The sequence below is a fragment of the Salmo salar genome, chromosome 20 (genome assembly GCF_965601325.2).
Source record: "Salmo salar chromosome 20, fSalSal1, whole genome shotgun sequence".
NCBI lineage: Eukaryota > Metazoa > Chordata > Actinopteri > Salmoniformes > Salmonidae > Salmo > Salmo salar.
Window position 1 is genome coordinate 17,033,990 of NC_138310.1, and position 22,581 is coordinate 17,056,570.

A 22,581-nucleotide genomic window follows, 5' to 3' on the forward strand; every position below is an offset into this window, starting at 1 on the left:
CCTTCCATTGAAAATTAATGGGAAGCAGTGTTTCACCACGTGTTAGTGAACACGGGGCACAGTGACCGTACGTACATACCCCAACCAGAAGCCATGGATTACAGGCACCATCCGCACTGAGCTAAAGGGTAGAGCTGCCACTTTCAAAGAGTGGGACTCTAACTTATAAGAAATCCCACTATGGCCTTCAACAAACCATCAAACAGGCAAAGCGTCAATACAGGACCAAGACTGAATCGTACTACACTGGCTCCGACGCTCATCGGATGTGGCAGGGCTTGCAAACTATTACAGACTACAAAGGGAAGGATAGCCCGAGCTGCCCAGTGACACAAGCCTACCAGACTGTGTGATCACACACTCCGTAGCCGATGTGAGTAAGACCTTTAAACAGGTCAACATTCACAAAGCTGCAGGGCAAGATGGACTACCAGGACATTTACTCCAAGCATGCGCTGACCAACTGGCAAGTGTCTTCACTGACATTTTCAACCTATCCCTGACAGACCACCATTGTCCCTGTGCCCAAGAACACCAAGGTAACCTGCCTAAATGACCACCGACCCAAAGCATTCACGTCTGTAGCCATGAAGTGCTTTGAAAGGCTTGTCATGGCTCACATCAACACCATTATCCCAGAAACCCTAGACCCACTCCAATTTGCATACCGCCCCAACAGATCCACAGATGACGCAATCTCTATGGACTCCACACTGCCCTTTCCCACCTGGACAAAAGGAACACCTACGTGAGAATGCTATTCATTGACTACAGCTCAGCATTCAACACCATAGGGCCCTCAAAGCAAGAAGTTCTACTGCAAAATCGAGAGCATCCTGACTGGTTGCATCACCGCCTGGTATGGCAACTGCTCGGCCTCCGACCGCAAGGCACTACAGAGGGTAGTGCATACGGCCCAGTACATCACTGGGGCCAGGCTTCCTGCCATCCAGGACCTCTATACCAGGCGGTGTCAGAGGAAGGTCCAAAAAATTGCCAAAAACTCCAGCCACCCAAGTCATAGACTGTTCTCTCTGCTACCGCATGACAAGCAGTACCGGAGCGCCAAGTCTAGGTCCAAAAGGCTTCTTAATAGCTTTTACCCCAAAGCTATAAGACTCCTGAAAAGCTAATCAAATGGCTAAACAGACTATTTGCATTGTCCCAACCCCACCCCCCATTTTACACTGCTACTACTCTCTGTTTATTATCCATGCATAGTCACTTTACCTCAACCTACATGTACATATTACCTCAATTACCTCAACTAACCGGTGTCCCTGCACATTGACTCTGTACCAGTGCCCCCTGTATATAGCTTCGCTACTGTTATTTTATTGTTGCTTCTTAATTATTTGTTATTTGACTATTTTTCTTATTTTTTACTTCAGTTTATTTTAGTAAATACTTTCTTAACACTTTTTTCCTTAAAACTGCATTGTTGGTTAAAGTCTTGTAAGTAAGCATTTCATTGTATTCGGCGCATGTGACAAATACAATTTGATTTGATATATTTGATTTGACATATAGCTTCATACTAGCTTTATGAGAGAAAATCTGGGACTTACTGTTATCTAAGAGAAAGAAGTAAAAGTTCCTGAGGGTGTAGTGAGGGAGTTCCTCCTAGAACGCTTCAGATCCCACACGAAGCTATCGACAAAATACAACTCAAACGAGTACACCGTTTCGGACAGAGATCTGAGCGACCAATCGTTGCCAAATTAGCTTTCTTTGAAGATAAAATAATGGTTAAAAGCTTTGGTAAAAGACTTGCTGGCATGACAATAGGCATGAATGATTGGTTCCCGAAGGAATTTGCAGAACGGCGCAAAGTTCTGTACCCAATTTTCAAGGAGAATAGATTAAAAGGGAAACGTGTAGCTCTCGTAGTCGATAAACTGTATATTGATAACCAAATGTTCTGAGACACAAAGACTTCTCCATGGCTAGTTTAAATATTACAAAGTTCCCATAGAGGAGTAGAATATTGAAACACCCAATATTGTAATAAAAAAATATTTAGAAAAGCAATAAAATACAACAATTGTTAAAGAAAAAAACTTCAACTACACTATACCATTCTAGATAGGGAATGTTGTTAAATAATTAGTATTAGACTTTCCATTATAGTATTTGATCATTTGATAAGACAGCATTAGAAGAAAGGATAATTAGCAAAAAAATTATTCTTCAAATATAAGGAACTGGAACACAAAAATACTCAATCAACATGATAGAGATAAAACACAGCAAACAGAGGACATAGAAGTCACAGTATGTGGTTATGTGCAGATGTATTGGGATGGAAGGGGTGTGTGTTTGGAAAAGTGTGGAGTTAAGTGAGTGAAAAAGGATAATGGTTGCAAATCCCAGAGCCCATGTGTGTCTGTGAGCAGGGGTTGTGAGAGAGAGTTTTCAATGTTGTGCAGATATGGGATATACTGTACATTTTAAAAGAAATTATAAATATAGTTTATTTATTGTCCTATCATGATGGAATGGCCTATACCCTAGACACGCACCTGAGCGACCCATACACTAAGGAGAAGTCCTTATCTGTTTTATGGGCCTACTGTAAGTAGCCTATACGCAGCAAAAACAGAAAGATGAATGCGGTCAGAGACTTACTAAAGCAGCAAGTTTGGTCCTACAAAGCCAAAGCCCCCTGATGGGAGAGTATTATATACAAGGAAATTCTCAAAGCTGCTAATGAGAACCTTGATGACCTTGTACCTAGCCGGTGGGGATTCCGGTGGGGTGTCCCCACCCAGGTAGTGGCAGTGCTGGCAACACTAGCTGCATTAACCCATGGGGAGGGGGTCACACTCGGACATTCATAGAGGGGGCATATTATTGTGGCTCTGCAGGCACAGAATAATCAAAGGTCTGACTGCACAGAGACGCTTGGGAAAATGGTCACAACGGGGGACCAGCGTGTGTGTATTTCAAGGGAAGGGGGTGTATCTGATCTCCATTACCTAGGACTTGACAATGGTTAATCAAATCTCCCCATTTTTGCCTGTTTTTGCTCAAATTTGCATGCGTTCTCAAACAGCTGCAACTGTATATGCATTCGTAAATCAAGTCCTTTCTTGAGTTGGGCTCTGGGATAGAACAACTGTTGAGCATTTGAGTTTATGGTTGTTTGTGGGGGAAAGGGGTTGAGTGTGTATGTGTGTATGTATGTGTGTGTATGTGTGTGTGTATGTATGTGTGTGTATGTATGTGTGTGTGTATGTATGTGTGTGTGTGTGTGTGTGTGGCTGTGTCTGTGTGTGAGTGTGTGTGTGTGTGTGTGTGTGTGTGTGTGTGTGTGTGGTGTGTGTGTGTGTATATACCCACAACTGTTGCTAGGTAACAATCTTTTGTTACAGTCTACATTATCAGGAACATTATTTGTTCATTCTGGAAATTAAGATAAGCAGGATTTTTAATATACACTGCTCAAAAAAATAAAGGGAACACTAAAATAACACATCCTAGATCTGAAGGAATGAAATAATCTTATTAAATACTTTTATCTTTACATAGTTGAATGTGCTGACAACAAAATCACACAAAAATAATCAATGGAAATCCAATTTATCAACCCATGGAGGTCTGGATTTGGAGTCACACTCAAAATTAAAGTGGAAAACCACACTACAGGCTGATCCAACTTTGATGTAATGTCCTTAAAGCAAGTCAAAATGAGGCTCAGTAGTGTGTGTGGCCTCCACGTGCCTGTATGACCTCCCTACAACGCCTGGACATGCTCCTGATGAGGTGGCGGATGGTCTCCTGAGGGATCTCCTCCCAGACCTGGACTAAAGCATCCGCCAACTCCTGGACAGTCTGTGGTGCAACGTGGCGTTGGTGGATGGAGCGAGACATGGTGTCCAAGATGTGCTCAATTGGATTCAGGTCTGGGGAACGAGCGGGCCAGTCCATAGCATCAATGTCTTCCTCTTGCAGGAACTGCTGACACACTCCAGCCACATGAGGTCTAGCATTGTCTTGCATTAGGAGGATCCCAGGGCCAACCGCACCAGCATATGGTCTCACAAGGGGTCTGAGGATCTCATCTCGGTACCTAATGGCAGTCAGGCTACCTCTGGCGAGCACATGGAGGGCTGTGCGGCCCTCCAAAGAAATGCCACCCCACACCATGACTGACCCACCGCCAAACCGGTCATGCTGGAGGATGTTGCAGGCAGCAGAATGTTCTCCACGGCGTCTCCAGACTCTGTCACGTCTGTCACATGTGCTCAGTGTGAACCTGCTTTCATCTGTGAAGAGCACAGGGCGCCAGTGGCGAATTTGCCAATCTTGGTGTTCTCTGGCAAATGCCAAACGTCCTGCACGGTGTTGGGCTGTAAGCACAACCCCCACCTGTGGACGTCGGGCCCTCATACCAGCCTCATGGAGTCTGTTTCTGACCGTTTGAGCAGACACATGCACATTTGTGGCCTGCTGGAGGTCATTTTGCAGGGCTCTGGCAGTGCTCCTCCTTGCACAAAGGCGGAGGTAGCGGTCCTGCTGCTGGGTTGTTGCCCTCCTACGGCCTCCTCCATGTCTCCTTATGTACTGGCCTGTCTCCTGGTAGCGCCTCCATGCTCTGGACACTACGCTGACAGACACAGCAAACCTTCTTGCCACAGTTCGCATTGATGTGCCATCCTGGATGAGCTGCACTACCTGAGCCACTTGTGTGGGTTGTAGACTCCGTCTCATGCTACCACTAGAGTGAAAGCACCGCCAGCATTCAAAAGTGACCAAAACATCAGCCAGGAAGCATAGGAACTGAGAAGTGGTCTGTGGTTACCACCTGCAGAACCACTCCTTTATTGGGGGTGTCTTGCTAATTGCCTATAATTTCCACCTGTTGTCTATTCCATTTGCACAACAGCATGTGAAATGTATTGTCAATCAGTGTTGCTTCCTAAGTGGACAGTTTGATTTCACAGAAGTGTGATTGACTTGGAGTTACATTGTGTTGTTTAAGTGTTCCCTTTATTTTTTTGAGCAGTATATATACAGTACCAGTCAAAAGTTTGGACACACCTACTCATTCAAGGGTTTCTCTTTTTTTTTACTATTTTCTACCTTGTAGAATAATAGTGAAAACATCAAAACTATGAAATAACACATATGGAATAATGTGGTAAACAAAAAAGTGTTAAACAAATAACAATATATTTTATATTTGAAATTCTTCAAAGTAGCCACCCTTTTCCTTGATGACAGCTTTGCACACTCTTTCCCAGACACAATTCTGTCTCAGAGCTCTACGGACAATTCCTTCAACCTCATAGCTTGGTTTTTGCTCTAACATGCATTGTCAACTGTAGGACCTTATACAAACAGGTGTGTGCCTTTCCAAATCATGTTCAATCAATTGAATTTACCACAGGTGGACTCCAATAAAGTTGTAGAAACATCTCAAGGATGATCAACAGAAACAGGATGCACCTGTGCTCAATTTAGAGTCTCATAGCAAAGGGTCTGAATACTTATGTAAATACATTTTCAAACATTTTTAAAAACCTGTTTTTGCTTTGTCATTATGGGGTGTTGTGTTAAGATTGAAGAAAAAAAGGAATGTAATGAATTTTAGAATAAGGCTGTAATTTAACGAAATGTGGAAAAAGTAAACGGGCCTGAATACTTTCTGAATCAAAGATAGCTAGCTACATTTTTAAGAGACTGCTTTTCAATTGGCATCTCTCCCCATTTTCAGTCACAGGTTGGGACTGGATTAGGTGTGAATAGTGCAGGAGGTGGGCTCATTACTTTTCCTGGGGATAGCTTCATGTGTGTCCTATGTACAAATTAGAATTGTGTAATAGCAGAGCATAAGAGTTGCCAAATCAATGTCACACTGAGTAAATTAGTTTATTCTTAATAAATGTTTTTTCTGATGTTATTTAATGTTATTAGTTATATTCTATTCCAATATTATAGTCCAATTAATATTTTTTTATGGGAATAGAAAACAACTATTGAAAACCTTTTGCTCCTGAATGTCATCTTATAGACTGCTGGGATGTAAAATCTTGCATTATTCAAATAATATTTAGTGTAATTGTACATAATGTATTGTTTGGAAAAGGAACAACAAAGAAAAAGAGGGACTTTACATCAAATCTCCTCATAGTGCAGATATTAATGGTGACATTTATTTCCCTTTATAGTTTATTTGCCTATGCATGACCTTCACCCACATACCATTTTTTTTGCCAAACGTTGCTTTTTTTTGTCTCAGCAATTAGACATTGTTCCTAGGGGGGACAGTTACCCCTACTACCCTACTGTCTGCCCATGTTGAGACGCTGTAGCCAGTAATCCTCAAAATAGTCCGAATTAATCTAAAATAACTCAAGAAATCTGTCAATGTTGACGTTTTTGCCGAGATCTTAGGCGCGCAATTGTACATATAACTAAGATGTTTGGTGCATTATTTCTCTATGGGAAACATGTGCACAGTGTTGCCAACTAATTTTCAGGGTATGTTGCTAGAGGCAGGTTGATTTGTTGGTAAAAGTTGCTAAATGACGTCGTAATGTCATTGCGTGTTAACGTAAAACTGCGTCATTACGTTGAATCCACAATAACGTGACTCAAATTGACTGTCCATCTCGGCAAAAAATATGATTTGACATTTGTTCAGGTACAGACTCCTACTCTTTTCTGTACAATTTTGATTGAGACATGTTGATTGATGTTGTAAGTTCTGTTCAAGATCAAACATTCGTGACCAACTATATTCATTGGGTTTGGCTCGTCGAACCAGTACTACAGCTGCTGCTGCAGTCAACCAACAATGATTTTCAATTTGCTGAAATTGCTGCTGACGTCCCTCACAATGCACTTTTGCAGCCAGGCACGTGTGTTGTGACTGAGTGTGTGACAGAGAAAATCGGGTTTGTGTCATTTAGAGGGAAAATGCGTGCATTTTAGCGTTTGTCACTTTTCAAAAATTGCTAAAAGTTCCAAATACATTTTTAAAAGTAGCTAAATTTGTTGCTAGGTGCTGTATTAAAAAAGGTTTCCAGGGTAGTCTGAAAAGTTGCTAAATATAGCAACAAAATTGCTAAGTTGGCATCACTGCATGTGCATGAAAACGAATCGTATTTCGTTGAATGACAACAAAGACTCCCTACACTCGACCAATCACGGACGAAGGGGTGTAGACTTCGGCTCACGAACTGGCGTTGAGAAAAATGTGTGCCGAACAGCCTAAAAAACTCGTACCGAAGTCCAAAATGTCGCGCTAATATACGCACGAACTCTTCCCAACGGTTTCGGCTGGGAAGCATGCGGACTCCAAGAAGGCATGGCATTGCAAACACTGCAGTGGCAGTGCAGCACTGTCAACTGGAAAACGTCCATGAATCATTCTGACAATGCCAACCACTTGGTGAGTAGGCACTACTGTGCCTCCTGGAGGACACATTTGCCCATGATCATTGCGCTCTCCGTCATTAAACAAATGCTGACGACTAAAATGAGAACAATTAGGTTTTTTTCTCAGAATAACTACATCAGTTCGGTATGCAGGGCGTGAATGGCAAACACTTGTCCTGAAACATTGTGCCTGCGAAAATTCATAGCTATAAATTAGTGCAGCGCTGTGCAAATTCAGTTTGGAGAGTAGCAGTCTAACCTGATGTGAAGTGTGCTTTGTCCCTGAGGACAAAGTTATATTCAAGCATCGAAACGTTGTTTCAAAACGGTTCGATTTTCAGAATCGTGCGTTACATGATTGGTGTAAAATGTTGTAAGCATAACATTTTAGATTAGAATAACCATTCCATTTATAGCATACAGATTCCAGTGGCCCAGACATTATTTTAACTCGAATAATATTTCACCCTCCACGTTGAGGCGATATTCCGCGTTTGAGGATGATGGACGAGACGTACAGAAGAAGAACTTGCTGTCATCAGCAACAAACGTGGCGGCGCCCGCAAGGTTGACTTTATCGTCATTAATTCATAAAAAAATGACTTGTGTTTAGAAGCGACCATATCGTTAATACAAAGACCGCATTTCAATAGCCTGTATGGATCTGTGCAAAACTACATCAGTAAGTGTATCATTTTATTTTGAAGGATTCTTTCTCGCTGACGAAAGAGAAGGTCCACAATGTTTCGAAATCCGCGTCTCAAGCGATCGGTATTGACGTTTCTAAACGTTAAAATACAACGTCGGGATTGTAGTTCACATGAGGCAGTTGTGGGCGAAGTTAATGGCTGGAACTGTAGGGAGAAGGCAGAATGCCTCCTAGAGTTTTCGAAGGCTAGCTATTATCATATGTCGAATATTGACGTCAAACTGGGTTTTGGCTAACTGTTTTTTGGGCATGGAATTAGACCTACATTTGAGTGCGAGTAGTTTCCACAAATTAAAGTTTGCCCCAGACCTGCTTCCCATGTTCAGGAGACAGTATGAGAACAACATCTTAACAGGTAATAATGGAGTTGGATCTATGTCACAAGGTTTTGGTTGTTAATCAAGTAATATTGATCAATATGTTTCCGCTTTAGCCATTTACTTTGTTATTCTCATAGGGGGTGCATCAACCAACCACACATTGTTTCCACTAGTGGTGGTGGTAGTATCAAAGTATTTTGTGTATGTTTCTATTTCAACATGGTTCTTATTCTCTCTTTGCTTTCCCAGGAGCCAAGTTTCCTGACCCAGGCTGTTATGGCCACACCCAGTTCCACCTGGTCCCTAATAGGTATCGCAGGGACAAAATGGCCAAACTGAATCTGACTGACCAGATCAGATCGAGGTCTACCTGAGAGCTAATGGCATTGCCAGTCTATTCGCATGGACAGGAGCACAAGCCATGTATCAAGGTGTGTAGAGTCATTACTTGAATATCAGGTGTTATTCTCCTTACCACCCTAAGCATCAGTAACTTATAATTCATTTTACCATTCAGCTGTTTTCTGACTGCTCTTGAATACATTTATTCTTGATACATTTTAGTTGTGAATACCACCATTTGTTGATAAAGGACATTTTGTAAACTTGAACAAAACATCATCATGTTTCTGGAGCCATGAGGATGTGGCCAGGTCATTTGTGTCCCAGGCTGTGATCACTATTGGCCAGTACTTCTCTTTCTTCTGTTACCAGCTCAACTCCCTGGCCCTGTCCATGAGATGGATGCTGTGAACCCCAGGAAGAACTTGTGCTGGGGGACAGACAGTATTCATCTGTATGAAATGAAGCATGGTGTTGTGGTTTGGCTGGATGACAGGGTCCTCAAGCTCCTGGTCTGGTTCCTACTGGGCAGGTCAGGTGGACATGGAGAGATGGTGTATGCAGGGTAAAATAAGTGTTTTTGTTGAACTGTTTCCATCTGGATTCAACAGTGGCAAATGTCAATTCATGTACATTGAACATGGGCAGTGTTTATGTACTGTGTGTATGATCTGGCAGAATGTATTCATGTGGAAAGTAAAAAACAGTTGCATACAGAGTTGATTGGTGTCCACATCACTAATACTTATTTGTATTGCTTTTAAATTTTATCTTATTAACACTTTGTTCTAGCTAGCTATTTGTGTAGGTAGCTATCAACATAGTTGTAAAGTGGCCACAACAATGCCTCTTCCCCCTCAGGAGGCTGAAAAGATTTGGCATGGGCCCCTCAGTTATTCAAAAAGTTATACAGCGGCACCATTGTGAGCATCTTGACTGGCTGCATCACCGCTTGGTATGGCAACTGCTTGGCATCTGACCACAAGGTGCTGTGGAGGGTAGTGCGTGCCTACGGCCCAGTACATGACAGGTTGAGCTCCCTGCCATCCAGGACCTCTATACCAGGCTGTGTCAGAGGAAGGCCCTAAAAATTGTCAGACTTCAGCCACCCAAGTCAAACACTATTTCAGTGGGAAAAGATTGGCGAGTACCCCGCTTCGGTGATTATTGTTGAAAACCCTGCTTCCGGTGTTCTGCTGTTTGCCACTAGGTGTCACTTAGTCAATGTGGACAAACGGCACAACCACAGATGGAACAAGGAGCCAGATATTTCACCGGATGTATAAATCTGAAGCATCCGGTTGGAATTTCGACCCCTCACCAAATATGGTGAGGAGAGGAAGCCCAGTGGGAGAGTATGGAGCGAGATGGAACTGGGCTGACATTCTGCAGATTTTTTTCTCATAGAAGAAGAAAAGCTCGATCTCAATTAGTTATCTCTTCCCAAAACTAGAATCTGTTACAGAGTGCAATAAGTTTTGTAGGTGTGACCCTTTGCCAAAGTTCCCTAACGGAAATATGCAAATAAATGCTAGAACGCGCCAATAGGATCTCGGTAGCTTGTCCTTGGCTCTGCCCACCTTGCTTGTTCTGCCCACTCTGCTTAATTTTCTCCTATGAAAAACTACACATGAATTATCTGGTTAGTTATAAATATATTTGGCACAACCATTTATCAGGGATACTGACAAAGATGATTCATCATTAGGATTTTTATTTACCATTCACATACAACAGGAAAATTACATCTGAGTCAGGACAACAATAATATAGCATTTTAAAATGTATATTAAAGGCACACTGCTTTAACACTGACAGATAATGTAAAATAAACATCATATGGGGACTTCAAGGGATTAATTATATCAGCAAAGCAGAGAATTGACTTGTTTGTCAAATTACAAGGCACTGCACACCAACTACCATATGTAATTGATAAGTGCAGTTGAAGATAGGCTAGAAGAGTGCAAGAATAAGAAGACTTGTCAAACAAGAAGACATTGGCATTTATGTCAAACCCTAGGCACACATCCTGTTAGGCAAAAGTGAAGGCCTCTCAAGCAATCTCACCAACCGAACCAAACAACACACTGTGCTCAGATATCACTGCTATTGCACAACCTCATAGGTACTGGTAGTATGATGTTGAATGAAACATGGACAAAAACAAATATAAAAAGATAATTTATGTCAAAATGCAGAAAAATATATTGTTGCATTATAATTATTGACCCAACAATAAAACATATATTTTACGAATATGTCTCAGTTGACACATTCAGAAAGGGGGACATTTTGTCCTTGTTTTTGTGGAAAAGGTGTTCCTGCAACAGTTTGCCATAAGATGTTTTCTTGTTGAGTAAGGTTCTGAAACTACTTAGAATTGATTTTAAAAAATGTGCTATTGATTTATGAATAAGAAATGGTTTCAGCGACACTCAGAAAACAAAACTTAGCACTAGGAACATACATTTCTTATAGTTTATTTACCCTGTTGATGCTGTATCGGTTTAAGTCTTTCGTTGTCTCGTTGTGGTATTCTCATCCATTCCATTATTACCTTCCCTTGTCCTAAAATAGCAGAAGTGAAAAAGGAGCATCTTAGTCTTGAAAGGATACAGCATGTGCAAAGTAATGTAATTGTAAGAATCAGTCAAACAATACAATTCCCTTGAGGTATGATTAGCTTAAAAAATACTCACAATTTATGTGTTTGTTCAGCATGCACCCCATTTTCTGAGAATAAGAAAATATGAGTTTTTAGTTTTATACAAAGGATGACCATCATGTTATAAAGAACACATTGTACATGGAGGATAAAACAATGGTCCTGAAAGCTACTGCAAAGCTGCATTCACATGTGAAGGACGTCACGCTGCTTGCTTAGCGAGTATCGCTTCCTCCTGATTCGACTCGCATGTGACACGTGACCGCCCTCCCAAAATGTCTTACCAGTCGCGCCACACGAAAAGATAGCTGTTCACTGGCACGTTTCAGGCCCGAGGAGTAAGTTCCCCACATCCCGATGTGCTACACAGAGCTGTATGCAAAGCAGTGTGTATGTTATTACCTGTGGGCGAGTTACTGCTCTTCTGTGAGCTCCACCTCTCATAGAGCAGAATGAGGAGGACCAGGATGATCACCTCAGCCACGATGGCTATGAAGGGTTTCAGAGGCTCCATGAAGGTGATGACCCGAACTTCCACCCGGCTCACACTGGCCTTGATGTTATAGATGGCACTGCAGACATAGACACCAGAGTCCTCCTCTGTCAGGTTCATCACAGTGAGCTTGGTTGTGTTTCCATCCACACTGATCTTGTAACGAAGGGGGTCAGTAGTTGCATTGATGAGTTCCTGAAACCAAAAGAAAACGCTGTCACGAAGCCTCTAACACGAAGTGGTACTATTGATAATTGTCATAACTGTCAAATGAAATAACATTATGTGATTTAATAATGGTCAACTGTACGTTGAATGAAATAAAAACATCTTAGGTTACAATACGTAGTTAATAACTAATGTTGACGGCATCTCCCTTTACACATTGATTACATTTGGGCAACCTTCTCACCTGCTCGGTTCCGTTTGCTCTGTACCAAAGCCAAGTGTTAGGGGGAAGCTTGGTTTTACAGGCCATCGCCACAGAGTCCCCCACATAGGCAACAATAGGCTTGTCCTTCTTATCGTCCATCTCTGGGGCTGGAGGAAAAGGGACCAGTATCAAGATCAAAATGCTATCTACAGGCACACTTCATTATTCAATACAAATTGCCAGCGCCTTGCACAGATGGGTTTCTGTGCATTCTTGTAATGTTGAGAAGGATCATGTCACTATAGTTTTTATTTAATAAAAACATAGGTGTAATACTGGATGACAGAGAACATGTAGCCTAACTTGACATGCCTGTAGCAATACATGGCTATGATTGAGACTAGAGAATACGAAATATGATGTATGCATTGACTTATGTCATATAACATACTGTACCTGCCACATTGAAATCAATTTTTGCCTCGTCGGTATCACTAAAGATGCATGAGTAGTTCCCAAGGGTATCCCCAGTAATTCTGAACCTGTAAAATATATAATCATAGCTTCATTTTCACTAACACATGTCTAAGGAAAATATCATATCTAAAATATAGTTGTTTTGTCAGTCTAAGAAACATTCGCTGTCAAATGTCAATTAGGCACATCATTAGAAGATGTTGGCAAAGCATGGCATCTGACCTCTGGCCATGGGCCAGAATTGGTTACAGTCAAGGAAACCACTACTCTGGGATACAATATAACAGAGGCAAAGTGTATCATTTTAACTGCTTCAGTAGTGAAATTTAACCAAGTCCTGACGTACCAAAAGTGTATTTGCACAAAGTAATACATAGAGGTCTTCACGGGTCCACCCGAACCTGAATAGGTGAGACCTGACCCGGGACCCAAACTTTTCCCTCTGGTCCGGGTCGGGTCCTGTTTGATTGTCATCGGGTCCCGGACATAGTCTTGGGTCTATGTAACTACAGCTGATAAACTGGGGTGGACCCAAATGGACCTGCTTTGCATAGCCTATAGAATATACATTTTACACTAATAAGCTGAATTTATTGACTTATAGAAGGCCTAGCCATAATATAAAGACCAATTCGTTAACCTGAAGAGCAACTTAGCTGATAAACATGTTTTCTTTTGTCACTCTGGTCCAATCGGGTCTGGTCTAGACCTGGACCCGTTAGGGTACGGGTCTGGTTGTCGTCAGGTCCATTCGAGTTCAGGTCTGACTGTTTTCGGGTCCAGATCTGATTGTCCTCGGGTCAGTTAAGGTCAAAGTCCAACTTTTTGGACCCGAGAAGACCTCTAATACATAGCTGCCTAATTTGGAGAGTAGATACTGGAGATATTCTCCCAACCTCTATAATTAACATTCGGGTCCATAGACCATTGTATATTTACATGTAGATGACAGGCAGTTACATTTCAGATTTACATTCTCTATCCCTCATGGAATAATGAATACATACTTACACTCTTTTGAGATTATATTGTTCATTCTCCAATTGTACAGTAAGCCGAGAGTTAGTAATTTCACTCCCATCTTTTCGCCAGTACCCGGTAATGTTTGGTAATTTGTTTGGATTACCGGTCCAGGTACATGCTAGCTCTAAATCGATGGGTTTCAAGATTTCAACTTTTTCAACCAGGCTGTCACCTGTGTTTAGAATTTTGGTGGGATTTCAAACAGATAGAAAGAAAGAAGCTAAAATGAGACATCTGTTCAACCCTATAATACAGCTAAAATAGATATGTAAACTTTACACAAAACATACAGATGAACATATACCAGAATTTCAGACAAAACATTTTCTAAAGTATCACAAGATGACTGAATGAAGAATGAAATAAACATGTAACACTACACCACTGTACACAAATAAATTGTGTACAGCAACAACACAAACTTGTGACTAAAACAAGAACTCTCTAGTAGTTACCTTTCAGGACTGCACTCTTAAAGACTGTTGTGATGGGATCCGTCAATTCCAACTGAGGATTTGTTTCTGCTATAAGGGAAATGAATGTAAACATTATGTTATTTGATATGACGAGTGTTACTGAGGGATGTGTTGTGTTGGATTTGCCCCAAACATAACACTTTGTATTCAGGACATAAAATTCAGTTTTACTTTAGTGCCTTATTGCAAACAGGATGCATGTTTTGGAATATGTTTTATTCTGTACAGGCTTCCTTCTTTTCACTTAGTGGTTTCTTTCCTCCCCAGCAACTAAATTATGAAGGACGCCTGTATCTTTGTAGTGACTGGGTGTATTGATACACCATCCAAAGTGTAATAACTTTACCATGCTCAAAGTGATATTAAATGTCTGCTTTTCATGTTTTATTAATTTATAAAAACAATTCCACTTTGACATTATTGGGTATTGTGTGTAGGCCAGTGACACAAATGTTAAATGCAGGCTGTAACACAATAAAATGTGGAAATAGTCAAGGTGTGTGAATACTTTCTGAAGACACTGTATGTACATACTTTTTCAAAGCTCAGTAGTCTAAACACTTAACATTGTAGGGTTGATCCAAGAAAAGAGTACATTTTGCATCCCTTTGCTATTTTAAGTAGAAATTCTGCACCAATATTGCGTTATAAAAGCCTGTTATAATTCTGCCATTTAATATAGACCACATATAAAATTCAATAAATCAAATTTTTAATATGAATAAATGCTTGCTAAAGTGCCAAAAATTCAGAATTTTGACATGTTAACCCGCTTACTCTCAAAATTTCTCCAAGTTTTCACCATCATTTTAAAGTGCTAGTTATGCAAGTTATTTTGTTGCTTTGACAGTCATTTCTGAAGATTATTACTTATTTATTAGTGATTCATTTACACTCACTGGCCAATTTATTAGTTACACCACCCCATTCACAAAAATAGATCGCTCCTACATCCACGTGGCCATTACTTCCTATATAAAGCAGGCAGATAGGCATCGAGGCATTCAGTTACTGTTCGATTAAACATTAGAATGGCCAAAACTAGTGACCTAAGCGACTTTGAGCATGTTATGATCGTCGGTGCCAGGTGTGCTTGATCCAGTATCTCAGAAACAACCGCCCTCATGGGCTTTTCACACACGACTGTGTCTAGGGTTTCCCGGAAATTATGTGATAAAAAAAATAACATGCAGTCCTGTGGGCAAAAACAGCTTGTTGATGAAAGAGGTCGAAGGAGAATGGCAAAAATATTGCAAGCTAATAGGTGGGCCACAAACAAATAAATAACGGCGCAGTACAACAGTGGTGTGCAGAACGGCATCTCGGAATGCACAACTCATCATTCCTTGTCACAGATGGGCCATTGCAGCAGACGACCACACAGGGTTCCACTCCTATCAGCTAAAAACAAGAAGAAGTGGCTTCACTGGGCACACGTTCACCAACACTGGACAATTGATGAGTGGAAAAACATTGCCTGGTCTGATGAATCCCGGTTCCTGTTGTGTCATGCTGATGGCAGAGTCAGAATTTGGCATGAGCAACATGAGTCCATGACCCCATCCTGCCTGGTGTCAACGGTACATCCTGGTAGCGTTGGTGTCCCGACATCCAATCTAGAGCAACTTTGTGATGCCATCGCGTCAGCTTTGACCAACATGCCTATGGAGCGTTTCCGACTTGTAGAATCCATTCACCAAAGAATTCAGGCTGTTCTGGTGGCAAAGCGTGGTCCGACCCGGAACTAGATGGGTTTACCTAATAAACTGACCGGTGATTGTACGCCTGTCCCTCATCTCGTTTTAATATTTTCAACTATTCCTTTAATTAAAGACAATTCTAAAGAAACATTGAAATAGTGTTTAAAGAAAAAACTTTTTGGCCATTTTGTGGTGGAAAACTGAGCGGGTCGAGCATAACACGTCAACCCTATTACCTATAGATAAACAGGGTAGAAATGTTTTAGCAATTTAAATGTTTTTGTGAAGCTTATATTCAATTGTCACTCCCTGTTGCACACAACAAGCTTCCATTACCCTTATCACAAGGGCAGGGGCGGAAATCCCGGGGGGGACGGGGGGGACACGACCCCCCTTATCCTGGGAAAAATATGATTTGTCCCCCCCAATATATCACTGAAACATAACTATGTAATTTAAATAATATTAATAATACGCAATGAAAGCAATTGTGCTGATTATAGACACTTAATAGCTCGTTTTTAAGTTTCAAAAGATTGCGACCCCCCCCCCCCCCCCCACCCTTTGCCTCACAATGGTTTGATCCACTGCCAGTTCCTTAGCTTGCGAGGTAACGTAGAGGTCGTATCTACTGTCTGAAAGGCACTCAATGCACGTAACTGACGTGAGGTTAATCCAGTCAATCGCGCACACACACTAGCTGAATATGCAGAGCTAGCGCGCAAATATTAACTATTAAGCTAGCTAGTACCTATTCCATTTATGTGGCGTCGTCAAAGATGGAATCTTTGCTATCATCAATTTATTCCAAGTTCAGCATGCTTCTAATTAGTGCTTCAAAGTCCCTGTGATAAGGTTAGCGATAAACTGAACAGAACTACACTCTCTTCTACCATTGTTTTAAATATATTTAATGGTCTCGTTCCAAAAGCTAAATTGTTGCAAGGGAACTTTTATATATTTTATTTAATCTTTATTTAACCCGGGTAGCAAAGATTATAGCAAACACCACTGAATTGGTGCTCGCTAGCTTTGCAAATTCAGCTATTGTTAGAAGCCAGCCAATATGAAACAAACGATTAAAATTACAAAAGGTTGCAGCATATGTTGTGTAAATGGTGAACTCATACAGCTGTCAACGCTTTTCACTGCAATCCGTTTCACATTTGCTAGCTACCTTTTAGATCGAAGCCCATATAGAATGATAGAAGATAAGATGATAGAAGCCCATCTCCTACTGTAAATAACCTACATACTGTGTGTGTGTAGCCAACCAGGTAGAAAAATGGCAGAAAAATGGCAGAAAAAAGACAGACATCAGAGTATTTTTCAGTACACCAAAACGCAAAGTAAGAACCCTAGTAGCCTAATATCTCAAAGACTAGTTGATAAAATGTTCATAAGAAAAAAATGTAACTCTAATGGAAATGTTTCACAATGATGTCATTAGGCAGAGCAGGCAACAGATGGCACACAGACAGCAGAGTTGGGGACAGATATGCAGGGACAGACTGGCAGAGACACGGAGTCTCAGGTAAGTTTGTTGAGTCTTTGTTTGGCAACATTATGAAAGGTTCTCAATTTTTTTGACTTGTAAAATAGGAACATAATTGGAAAATGCCATGGATACCCCCACTCTCAACTTAAACTGGTGACTGAACTAAGATTTGTTAAAGGCAATGGTATTGCTGTTGTGATTAGTTGTGTAGTTTTGGGTACCGGTAGTTAGGAGTACGGCAAACACCTTATTTCTTTGGTTCCTCAATATACATTTACCATATTAAACGTAGGCTATGTGTTACAGCACTACTTTTGGTGTCCCCCTCAGGAATTGCTCTTGAGAAAATGTAATGTAATTGTCCCCTCCAAAGTTGATATCAGATTTTCGCCCCTGCACAAGGGGATTCATGGCTGATTTAAGATGAAATCGTCAACCCTGTTACGGTCACCCTTTATTTGATACTTAATAGGCACATGCTATAGTAATTTTTTATTTAACCACATGAGATGATTAAACATGTTTTTTATTAAGTTGAACATGTGGTATTTCTTTTACTAAGTTACACTACCCAAAAGGTACTCAATTTGGTGGAATGACCCAGTAATGTATATGACATACACCTGACATTTAAGCTGTTAACTCCCACAAAGGGTAGTCATGTAAAGCACAGTACACACTTCAAAGTCATTGCCAGCAGCACACCACCAGTAACAAAAAATTGTCTCAGTAATGGAAAAAATGGCATCTCTGGTGATCCATACAACAGACCCAATTATTGGTCCAATGTCCTGATACATAATACTGAAGGATTAGAAGCGTATTGAATACACCACACCAATGCAGCTACTGTGGAAATCTAATGCACATTTGCAGAAGTCCTGCTGCAGCTAAGACTCTCAGCCACACTTGTTCCACTGGCTACAAGGTCACATCACAACCAGCCAAGCAGAAAGACCTGTCTACAAAGCTGATACATATAAAATCCAGAATCTATATTTACTTGTATAGATGCCTCTCCAGAAGAGAGGAAACAGGATGAGCTGAAGGGAAAGGATCCAGGGCAAAAACATGGTTGTTTCAGTCAGTCAGCTAGTCCTGCGTTATCTGCTGCATAGAGTTTTTCTATAAGATCTCTCTCTCATCAGCTGCCTGCTGTTCCCCTCTCTCGCCCCCTTCCCTCCCCTCCTTTTTCTTCCCCTCAGCATCGGTGACGCAGCAAAGATATCAGCCTACTGCCTCCTCAGCCTGCTGGTGTTCCTCTATTATTCATACAGACACAGACCGAGGGTACAGACAGTCCTGTCCCATAGTGCAACAGCGACCTTGTCATGGAAGGTGCAAAAAAAGTACAGTACAGTGAGTATCATATGACAACCCTACACTACAGTACAAACATTTGGTTGAAAAATTACTTGGGGGGGGGTAAAGAGATATACAGGTGTAGGATGGCTGTAAGTCACATGGTACAGTATGCCTGTCATCTTGGAGATCACTGTCCAAAGTCCTTGTCCATTATTCCCCCCAAATTATTTGTGCAATATCAGATTTATACCATAAACATCACCTGTGCTAATATTAGCAACGGTTGAGTTTACTTCGGTATTCATTACTATTTCTGTATTCACAATTGTTATATTCTAATGAAATGTATATCTTTAAAGTTGTTTACCTCGGACAAGACAGTATAGTTTAATGTATTGAGTGTAGATTTATTCAGTGGTATACAGACTCCACTCTGTCGGCGACAGGGCACTCAGGCTATGGTTGGTGATGTAAGGGGATTAAAGTCAAACTCACACACGTAGCATGAGACGAGTAGTGACTATAGCACCCTACCCTGTCTGTAGAATATAACACTGTACCAGTCTAAACCACAATAGTACCCATCTCAAAACAGTCCCTGTGAACATTCACTTTCATTACTTATATTAAATGTTTTAATTTATACCATCTTTCCCCAAAAGGATTAATCCAGATTATGGTGTTGGCAGAAATTCCTCAGATTTTAGTCACCCGGGCCATCAGTGACCTGCCATACCTTTCACAGCGCCATCCCTCAGTCGGAGGCCTCTCTCGGCTTAGCCTGCTTGGAGACCAATCGAATCCAGGGACTCAGTGACCAAAACTTAACAGAAAAAACAAAAGTGCTGTCTGAAAATCCCCTGGTAGGTTATTCACCCTGTTGAGGCTGATCGTGAGTAATCGAGCAGTTTGGTGAAGAGCTACAGTAGTAGAGCACTGTCCAGTCCAGCTCTCTACTGCAGTGTTCGACCGGAGGAATAGGAGACGTCACCATGTCCACCGAGGGGATGTCTAGAGAGGAGGCAGAGGAGTACCAGAAACAGGTGGTGGAGGAAAAGTAAGTCACTACTACTAGCCCTTATTTTACAGTACTGTAAAAGTCATACAAAGTGGTAATCAAACAACTGCAAAGGATGCTTAGGGTGAAAGGAATGCTTCAAGGTTGGGGTCAATTCCATTTCAATTCAGCCAAATACAAGAAGTAGAGATTGAATTCTTATTCAATTGAAATTAAATGTAAAATAGATTATGCTCCTGAATCTGAGGCCAACCGCATTGGAATGATTAAAATTGACATTTTGTATTAGATTTATTCAATAGCAAGCAAGAGTAGAGCATTTAGTTTCAAACTTTCCCTTTTTTGAAAAATGTTAGAAATTTTTTATTATCCTAGCTATGTGAAGTAAAAAAGCCAAACAGTTGTAAGGGAGATACAATGGCAATTTACACCTGTAAATGTACCTCTAGTCAAGAGTATTACACTGATAAAAATACAATTAAACATATTTTACAATTTCTATGAAGAATGCTTTACCAAATAGTAGGGGAGTCAAACTGAAGGCAGACTAACCACCATGCAGTCCTATATTACTTCACACCTATATTATTTCAGAATTACTGTCTGTCTCCAATTGCTGAGAGTGGTGGGATTGACAGTGCTGCCATAATCTGGAGATTAATAAAAAATATATTTATTACTCTGCTGCCCCAGAAACTAAGTCATTTATATTTTTAGTTTTCCTACATTATCTTATTTAGAGCTGACGCCAATGAAATGTGATTGATTGATATGAAAACTGCAATGGCAATGAATAATTATCATTGCACAGAAGCATAGAAACAGATTTGTATCTCTGAAAAAAAGACTGCACATTTTTACACAACCAGCATCACGCAGTGAAAATACAAGCTGTTTACCTTTTTAGAATTTTGTAAGAGTTAAATGATCGACTGTTGGACAATATATTAATACGCTTTTATAGGTTTGGTAACATGGTTTCTTTTCTTGTCTGAAAACAGGATGGAGAGAGATTCAGAGTTCTTGGTAAAGAAAGCTGAGAGAGCCACACTGAGAACGTGCTTAAGAGACAAATACAGACTACCAAAGGTAAGACAGTCTCCTGTCATTCTCCTCCATTCTCATGTCATATGAAACAAGAGGAGAAATGCTGATAAATACTTAGATAAAAATGCCCTCAATAGCAAAATGGCCTCAATATAAAAACATCCACATTTATAATTTCCTGTGAATGACGTAAGGTGATAATCTTATGCAATTTCTCAGTAAACGAGAACACATTATCACAAATGAGTAACATGATGCAACAGAGGCTGTGTCGGTCAGTGTCAGAGTGCGTGACTGAGTACATTTACAGGAGCACATGGCCTGCTAGTCAGATAGGCCTGAGTAGATTAAGGCATAAAAAAAGCCCAGTGACCACGGCTATCCTGCGTTTGAGCCCCAGGCCTGAAATGCCCTGCGTGCATGTGTGTGTATGCCATCTATCTCAGAGGCCCTGTCAGGGTCATAGAGGGTCACATGTGATGCTAAGCTGTTTTCTTTAGCTGTTGGACCACATGCCCGGATCAGGTGCATTCCAACCCAAAATCTTACCTGGTCAGGAAATACCTATTATATGTAAAAAAAAAAAAAAAATGGGCCAGGAAGAAAAACTATAGAATTTTAACATGATAATATTGATACTGTGCCTGGGCATAATAATGCCCTCCTCAGCCAGTCTGAACAGTGATTCTTCTTCAGCCAGTCTGACCAGTGCATTGCTTGCTGTGTTTAGAGTGAACAGGACGCAAACCTGATGGAGTTGGCTGGAGACGACATTGACGTGCCTGAAGAACTACTCAAAATGGTGGATGAGGATGCCACAGAGGAGGAGGAGAAGGACTCTATCCTGGGCCAGATACAGAACCTCCAGAACATGGACATGGACCAGATCAAGGAGAAAGCCTCAGCCACCATGGTTGAGATGAAATCTAAAGCAGAGGAGAAGTGCTCTGTAATGTGATGTGATGAGAGGAAACACTGGTTCAGTTGATCTGAGATTAGTTCCTAAGCACCAAGTTTGACCAAGGATAGGACTTCCAAGGTTGGACTTCCCTGAAATATTCTAGCTTTCAAGTATTCTAATCTAGACTGTGGGTTTGGATTTATCTGAAACACATACCAGTAGTCCTACTTCACAATCTAAATTTAACTAGTCTTAAATTGGTTAATCTGTCAATAGAGGGCCCTCTCTCCTGGAGAGATGACTCTTAATCTGTCTTTCTCAGAAAGCTGTGGGGAGGAGGTCAGGAAAAACATCACAGGGATGGCAGTAAAAGTATTTTTGTTGTTGTGGTTAATACGGTTTTCTGTTCTTTTTGTATACAGTAAACCTCATGTCTTCTTTGCAAGAAGGTACAATTAAGAGGATGTCATATCATCACGGTTATAAATGCTCTGAATTGTTTCATGTTAAAAAATACATTCCTCTGAATCTTTGGTAAAGCCTTTGTAAAACAGACCGTATGCAATTGGATTTTGTACTTGAGCTCGTTTGTAATAAATATAGAGATGCTTCATAAGAACCCCATGAAAAACAATCCATGTTCAGAGCTGTGGTTTATATAATGAGAGACAATGCCTCCATGTGGATAAAATCCTTACATTTTACTGAAACTGCTCTTAAAGTTTCAGGATATATATCTCTATAGAATATGAAAGAGGCTGGTTCACAGGCTGACTACACCGCTTGCGTCGCGTGCACGAGCGTTGCAAAATAAATGTAGAAATCTATATTATTCAATTATTGCA

General features: G+C 40.9%; 2 protein-coding genes and 1 long non-coding RNA gene across 5 annotated transcripts; 2 read left to right on the top strand and 1 right to left on the bottom strand.

Moving 5' to 3' along the window:
* Positions 1-6,551: 6,551 nt before the first annotated feature.
* On the top strand, positions 6,552-9,475 carry LOC106580038 (uncharacterized). 3 transcript variants are annotated; one of them, XR_001322789.2, is made up of 3 exons: positions 6,552-6,649; positions 8,665-8,846; positions 9,130-9,475. It is a non-coding gene; the product is annotated as an uncharacterized LOC106580038 (long non-coding RNA). The 3 variants fall into 3 exon arrangements; XR_001322790.3 differs by lacking the exon at positions 6,552-6,649 and adding an exon at positions 7,023-7,399; XR_006760867.2 differs by lacking the exon at positions 6,552-6,649 and adding an exon at positions 7,455-8,450.
* A 979-nt stretch (positions 9,476-10,454) lies between these two features.
* On the bottom strand, positions 10,455-18,794 carry emb (embigin). Its single transcript, XM_014160594.3, has 8 exons — positions 18,469-18,794; positions 14,247-14,315; positions 13,780-13,963; positions 12,748-12,833; positions 12,331-12,458; positions 11,828-12,113; positions 11,460-11,493; positions 10,455-11,328 (listed from the first exon to the last, which is right to left on the bottom strand). The coding sequence occupies exons 1-8, from the start codon at positions 18,536-18,538 to the stop codon at positions 11,268-11,270; spliced, it is 918 nt and encodes a 305-aa protein (XP_014016069.1). The 5' UTR covers positions 18,539-18,794; the 3' UTR covers positions 10,455-11,267.
* A 677-nt stretch (positions 18,795-19,471) lies between these two features.
* On the top strand, positions 19,472-22,370 carry LOC106580037 (complexin-4). Its single transcript, XM_014160598.3, has 3 exons — positions 19,472-19,827; positions 20,790-20,877; positions 21,566-22,370. Exons 1-3 carry the CDS (start codon positions 19,763-19,765, stop codon positions 21,791-21,793), a joined length of 381 nt encoding a protein of 126 aa, XP_014016073.1. The 5' UTR covers positions 19,472-19,762; the 3' UTR covers positions 21,794-22,370.
* Positions 22,371-22,581: the final 211 nt, after the last annotated feature.